This window comes from Triticum aestivum, chromosome 5D, assembly GCF_018294505.1.
Source record: "Triticum aestivum cultivar Chinese Spring chromosome 5D, IWGSC CS RefSeq v2.1, whole genome shotgun sequence".
NCBI lineage: Eukaryota > Viridiplantae > Streptophyta > Magnoliopsida > Poales > Poaceae > Triticum > Triticum aestivum.
The window spans coordinates 565,356,993-565,364,394 of NC_057808.1; the positions used below are offsets into that span (position 1 = coordinate 565,356,993).

Sequence of the window (7,402 nt, forward strand, 5' to 3'; positions counted from 1 at the left end):
CGAGGATGGTGCCCGGTTATACCAATCTTGGAGATTACCTGCCCGACGATGTACATTATGATTTCTTGGAGGTGGACAAACACAGATACCATTACGGGAAGCCTCTCGTCAAAGATGAAAGATCTCTAACAACGATGATGTGAAGATTCCATGATTGGTACATGAAAACCTGCAGAGAGTCTGGGGGGATGAATACTTTGATGCTGAGAGTTAAAAAGGAGCATGACCTCGTTGGAATTGATCTGTTGAATGTTCCATTTGAGGAGTTCTTCCAGTTTTTCAATCAACAGGCCCTCGATAAATTAACGGTCACTTGCTATTGTCTGTAAGTACTACTTCTGTCATTAAGTCTCTATATATAGGTCAGCTCTTTCATTGCATGTATATATAATTATCCTCACTATATTATGCAGATTGAAGATCGCCGAATTGAAGAAAAAACAAATCGGTGATATTGGGTTCATTAACACAAATCTCATAGATGCATATACGGTTGAATTTAAGGCCAAAGAGACCGAGGCCAACTTGCTACGATCGTTTGTATTAAATCAAAACAAAGCTATTATACTCTTTCCTTACAACTTCAAGTGAGTGTTACTGTCTTGTGCATATTCGGTTTCCCTTATTAGTCCAGGTTATAGTAATGTAATTGATGAGTTATGCATGCGTGTGCAGGTTCCACTATATTCTTCTAGAGATTAAGCTTGAGCAGGTACTAGTAACCGTCTTAGACTCGAGACAAAAAGATCCCCATGAGTATGCGGACATGACTGAAATGCTCGAGAAGTAAGTTAAATCGATCATTATCACACCATATCGGCAATTTTGTTCATTTCCTGATATCAAGTAATTGTTTTCTTTGTCTGGCAGGGTTTGGACAAAATTCACCTCAAAAGCTCCGGGACTGCCGAAGAAGCTGCAATTTAAACACCCGAAAGTAAGTACTACTAGCATGTTCCGCGCATCTCCTAGTGATTCAAGTGCGCGCTAGTTTCATCAATACCATTTAGCATGCTTGCTTATCAGTTTGATTGACCTCTATTTCTTGTAAAGTGGTTGTGGCAGGAAGCCGGGAATAATTACTGTGGATACTACGTTTGCGAGTCCATCCGCCACACGACCTGTGAGCGGGGCTACTCTGACAAACAATATGAAGTGCGTAAATAATAATATTCATAATTTTATTTTATTACCATCATTTGTGTTGAGTTTCATTTATTCATATATACATATTGACCCCCTTCTTCAAATTAGATATTTCGGATGCGGGATGAACTCCTACCACCAGATCATATGCGAGCAATTCAAGAGGAATTGGCAGCATTCTTTCTTGACCACGTGATCGATAAAGACGGAGAATACCATGTGGACCCTGAGTTCATATATAATTAGGAGATTATATTGTAAGAGATCTTATATTGTATATATGTAGCCAGTAGCGTCGGATAGATATACGAAAACTTGTTGCTCGACCAATCTCTCGGAGAAGGAGAGGTCGATATCACTTCTCTCTGTATGCATATGTTCATAACGATCTTCTGTTTCCTTCATTTGCTTACTAGCTAGTGTGTCGAGTCATCTCTATATGTATAGTACGTAGCGTCGACCAAGCACGGAGATAAGAGAGGACACTTTTCTCTATTAATTAGCTAGCTAACACAATATATGGAACACCTAAATTAACCCCCAAAACCCCTAAACCACCCCTTTCAAAAAACAACAAAAACCTTAGCTCCTGCCAGCTGCTGACGCGTGGACGCCTATTGGTCCCGGTTGGTGCCACCAACCTGGACCAAAGGCCCTCCTGCCTGAGCTCGCCGCACCGGCCACGTGGAGGCTCATGTATCGCGGTTCGTGTAAGAACTGGGACCCTTTAGTCCCGGTTCAACAACCGGGACAAATGGCCCTTACGAACCGGGACAAATGGCCCTTTTTCTACTAGTGCACCTTCTTTTGCTTAGATCATTGGCTAAAGCCGGAACCACTAGCTCTAGTATCTGCCACTCTTTCTTCCCCACACCACAACCCAAACTCCATGCTAGCCACTATTATACATGATGGGATCTAACTTGCTCTTCCTAATCGTCTAACCTCTACCGCGGTTGCAGAGCTTGCCTCTCTAAACTCTTTGTTCCAGGTTGTTACTCTCTCTCTCTCTCTCTCTCTCTCTCTCTCTCTCTCAGGTACTGAACGATCGACGACTGCTGAATGGATTCTTCGCTGGGGTGCGTACATAGCTCTTTCTTCTCAACTCGCGGACCCCATACTTACCATGATCTGGGACTCACGAGTTCCAAAAAGGTTATGATATTTGGTAGGTTGTTTTACCTTGATCGGCTGAACACTAGGAAGAATCTGCGCAAGATGTCCATTCTTGACTTGGATGTGTGCCCTAGGTGTAGCCGTGCTATGAAGGACCGTGACCATATGTTCTTCTCATGTCCGGCGCCTCGTGGGATTTGGCTTGCAACTGGTATTCGACCGCGCTCCACGCCCTTGGCAGATTTCTTCTCCCCCCGCTACCCCACGCCTTGCCAACCTCCGTTCGCCCCTTCATGCTGCTCATCGTCCTGTGGAAGATCTGGGATGCTAGAAACAAGAAAGGTTTTCAGAATCGAGATGACGATGTAAACTCCTCTATTACTGCCATCCTTAATGACTTGATTATTTGATCTTACTGTCTAAAAAATGAGACCCTAAGAGGATATGCCGGTCTGTGGCGGAAGTTCCTCTCTTCCCGAAACTTGTAAACTCCGAAACCGTGGTGCTTTTGAAATATATTCAGGCGGGGAGCCTTTGCCCCCCGGCGACAATTTCAAAAAAAGAATAACGCAAGTGAGCTCATCGACATGAATTCAAGAGGTGGAGGCCCCCGGCGACGACCGATGAGGGGCATGTGGTGAAAGAAAAAAAAAACTTCCAAACCGTCGCCAGCGTATGATGAGGATGAAAAGTAGAAGAAAAGAAGAGACATTCATTGCTATTGTTTGGACCTGAATATGAGATTCCATGTCTAAAAAAAAATTGTACCGATAGGCAAGAAAAGGAAGATGGATTACTACTTCACTAAAAAAAGTACTCCCTCTGTCTCATAATGTAAGACTTTTTTTTAACACTACATTAGTGGCAAAAAATGTCTTACATTATGGGACGGAGGGAGTAAGTAATAAACGAGGAAGGAAGGAAACGTGGAGCCTAAAACGTGGGCGAAAATTACTCTCGTTACCAAGCCTAACATGAGCGAGCAGCAAGGTGGAGCGGAAGCTTCCTCCCTCCGACGCGTAGACCGCTAGCGGAGTCGGGCAGATTTGAAGATTTGACTGTGCGCGACACCCCTCCGACCTCAACCTCAACTGGCCGCCGACCGACAGAGAGGAGAGGAGAGGAGCACCAACCACAACCGCGGCTTCTTCCTTCCTTCACCTCGCCGTCAAGCCCCCGCCCCCCTCTTCGTATATACTCCTCAACTCACGCGCTCTCCTCCTCGCCCCCCACTTGCCTAACTCAACCTCCACCCCTACCAGCAGCCAGATCTCCCTTCCCTTGCCGCCGGAGCCATGGCGTTCGACGCCTTCACCGACAAGACCGCCGTCTTCCGCCGCCTCAAGGCCAAGCCCGAGAACAAGGTATGCCTCTTCTTCCCCTTCCTCCTCTTCCTCCCACCCGCCTACCTACCTACCTACCGGTTAGCTCGGCCAGATCTGCCAGCCGCCACGGAACAGATCTGATCCATGTGTGCTTTCTATGAATGAATGGCAGATGTGCTTCGACTGCAACGCCAAGAACCCCACCTGGGCCTCCGTCACCTACGGCATCTTCCTCTGCCTCGACTGCTCCGCCTTCCACCGCAGCCTCGGCGTGCACATCACATTCGTCAGGTACCTACAACTTCCTCCAGATCCTCCTTGCTGCTATTGGATCTCATCGGCACACCGCGCCGCAATCAATTCATTCCAGTTATGCTCGATTCGATTCGATTCATTCACCAACAAGCATGCATCCTCCCTGCTACTACATCACTCGATCGACCTAAAACTAATCTCTTTGATGCATTTGTGCGATCCAATCCCAGTGCCCGACATCCAGCCATCTGACATATCAATGGATTAAACCTGGGATGGGCCTTTGAGCCCTCGGCGGCAGAGTGCCAAACACCGATGCCCATCTCGTTTGCCGGGAAACTAAGGCTGTAGAACAATGAGGGACTTCAAACCTCTATAGTCCACAACTGGCACATTGGTCTCCCTCCTAATAACATATCCATACCGTGCATTTGTAAGCCAATCAACAATGTGGAATTTCTCTACTTTTCAGAGTAAAAGCAATGCCAAGTTTGTCGTTTGTGCGTATGCGTTGCTCTTTGCATGCACCACCGCCACCTGCTGATGCATTACTCATTTTGTTGTCTATCTTTTTGTCAATTTGCTGTGCTAAGAGTTAGTAAACTTTGTTCTGGCGGTTACCAAGTTCCAGGACAACTGATTTCTGCTATTTGCCATTTGTCCCTGCCACCGGTTTCATGTGATTTCCTGTCCCTCTTACACAAACTGTACATAATATTTTGTAGGTCAACGAACCTGGACTCATGGACTCCGGATCAGCTAAAGATGATGGCTTTTGGAGGCAACAATCGTGCACATGCTTTCTTTAAACAGCACGGGTGGACAGAGGGGAGTGGCAAAGTCGATTCAAAGTACACATCCAGGGCTGCTGAATTGTACAGGCAGATACTGCAAAAGGAAGTTGCTAAGAGCTCCACCGTCAACGTCTTGCCATCATCCCCTGTTGCAGCGTCTCAGCCACCGAATCCGACCGACGACTTCCCTGATTTCAAGCTTGCTGATGCACCAGAAGAGACTACCAACGGGAAGCATGAACCTCTTGTCGCCAATCCGCCAAAAGAGCCTGCCCAGGCTCCAAAAGCCCCTACACACCCCACTTATGTCAGTTCTGTAAAGAAGCCCCTTGGTGCAAAGAAGCTTGGCGCCAAGACTGGAGGCCTTGGTGTAAAAAAGCTAACTACGAAGGTAATAATCCAAATCAAGCGAGCTATTCTTGTTTCTAAATTTAGATATATGCATGTCTGTGGGTCTGAAGTTCTAAAAATAGCGTACTGCCACTCTTGTATCTGTTCTGCGAACCAAGGACTGACTTTTGCCAATCTTTTCACTTTGTACGGCAGTCAAATGAAAGCCTGTATGATCAGAAACCTGAAGAGCCAAAACCTGCTTTACCAACAATGACGACTACTACTTCAGCTGCAAAAAGTGGCCCATCCTCACATTCGCGTTTTCAGTATGTGGAGAATGAGCCATCAACAGAGTCAAAAACTGGAGGAGGCAACAAAACTGGCCATGTAGCAGCACCAAAAACCTCAGACTTCTTTCATGAGTATGGAATGGATAATGGCTTCCAAAGGAAAGCCGGCACAGCTGCCTCAAAGACTCAGGTAAAAGCTGGGTTGATGCTAGTATTACGATAGTAAGAATAATCAATTAAAGCATGCAGTGTTGCACTAGATTGCCGTGGTTCTTATAGCTTCCCTTATTTTGGGTTGTATGCATCTGTATGTTTCTTATGTGCTTTCAGTAGGACACTTTTTTTCCTCTGAATTATTTTGTTGTCTGTTCTGTTGTTTTTTGAAGTTATGGAATCTCTTGTTAGGTTCAGGGTACTCTGCAGTCTGCAAACATATGCTAGCATGTCCTATGTTTCACAAATGGTCTTTGTATTATTTCACCAAATGATCTGTATTCGTTTCACACATGCTTGACAATATTCATGCGCTTGCACATAGCTTGTCCAACATCTAAGTGCAAACTTTTTTATTTATCCTGGCTGCTTCTTTAACACGCAATAAGTAGCGTCTTTTGTTTCTATTCAAAGCTGCTGCTCGATAATTTAGACTTTTCCCTGTGGCAACTGCATATGGATAAAGCAAGATATGTCAAAAGCAAACACAGAGGCCATGGTTTTCCCGTGACTTTTATATTTTGACACTTCATGTTCTTAACATTAGCAATCATTATTGTAAGTAGGTTTCCTTTAGGATCTAGTTCTACTACTATCCATTCTGATCCTGAGTGGTACAATACCTTGCAGATAGAGGAAACTGATGAAGCAAGGAAGAAATTTTCGAACGCGAAAGCAATTTCATCATCACAGTATTTTGGTAACACAGACAGAGAACAAAAGGAGGCTCAGTTATCTCTTCAAAAGTTTTCGGTGTGTACTTGATCTCAATTTAAGCTACCCCAGAATCATGACATGTCATACATGTTCTAGTATATTCGTTTTGAAATATCCACCACCATTTCTTCTTATGTTTAATGTTGTTTGCATTACTACAGGGTTCATCATCCATTTCAAGCGCTGATCTGTTTGGCCGTGATACAAATGATTCTGATCTGGACGCAAGTGCTGCAGATCTCATCAACAGAATATCTTTCCAGGTAATCCTATTTTCCACCATAGTTTTCCATTCCTTGCATATTTAGCTCCTGCTTTCCAATCTGGTATACTTGTGAAAATCATATAATTAAACCAAACCTGCACAAACTGACGTACATCTCTAATTTGGTGTGAATCTTTCTGTAGGCTTCCCAGGATTTATCATCTCTCAAGAACATGGCCGGAGAAACCGGAAAGAAGCTGACATCTTTTGCCTCAAATTTTATCACCGACCTCGACAGAATTCTGTGAGGTGTTGATTGGCTGAAATTGTGGGCATTTCTCTGCACGCAGAAGTAGTGCTCTCGGAGTGACTTGAGCATTTATTGCACAGCTATGTAGAGAATATTAGAGGGTTGTTACTATTATCATGAATGTGTATCATTCGCATGCATTTATCAAAATCTTGCTATAAAAGAAAATATTGTTATTATTCATTTGTTGACAATAGGCGATATTGTACTTGTTACAGTTTGATTTGCCGTGATTTTTTAGTGCGATGCTATTGCTTGATGCTAAATAGTTTGTTTTTTCTTTTCTTTTCTTTTCGTGGCTGTGCTGTGCTAGTCATGTTCTCCACAATCAATCATTAAAGTAAAAGTAGATGTCTATACATTTGCATATGAATAGTATTGTCGTCTTAAGGCAAGCTTTTAAACTTTGGTCAGATTTATAGAAAAGTTCACAAACTTGACAATATCAAATCAATGCTACTTTATTAAATTAGTTATTGAATAGAGTATGTTTCTACTACAAGAGATATTTGGTTTTAAATGCGTCTCAGTCACGCCACAGACTGAAGCAGAGGCGGACAAGTATATCTGGCCATGGGCTGGGCCGGGCTTGGGCCGGGCCTGAAAAAGCCCATGGTAGAAAACTGAGGCCCAGGCCCTCCCAGGCCCTACCATTGGGCCTACTTTTCAAGCCCAAGCCTGGCCCATCTGGTAAAAAG

General features: G+C 44.2%; 1 protein-coding gene across 1 annotated transcript; it reads left to right on the forward strand.

Annotated features, from left to right (window-relative positions):
- Positions 1 to 3,488: 3,488 nt before the first annotated feature.
- On the forward strand, positions 3,489 to 6,921 carry LOC123123956 (probable ADP-ribosylation factor GTPase-activating protein AGD9; the record flags this gene model as incomplete). Its single annotated transcript, XM_044544619.1, is given in 7 exon segments — positions 3,489 to 3,626; positions 3,760 to 3,878; positions 4,568 to 5,027; positions 5,183 to 5,449; positions 6,103 to 6,225; positions 6,351 to 6,452; positions 6,598 to 6,921. Coding segments are annotated over 7 exon segments (1,245 nt in total). The 3' UTR covers positions 6,703 to 6,921.
- Between the last annotated feature and the right edge of the window lie 481 nt (positions 6,922 to 7,402).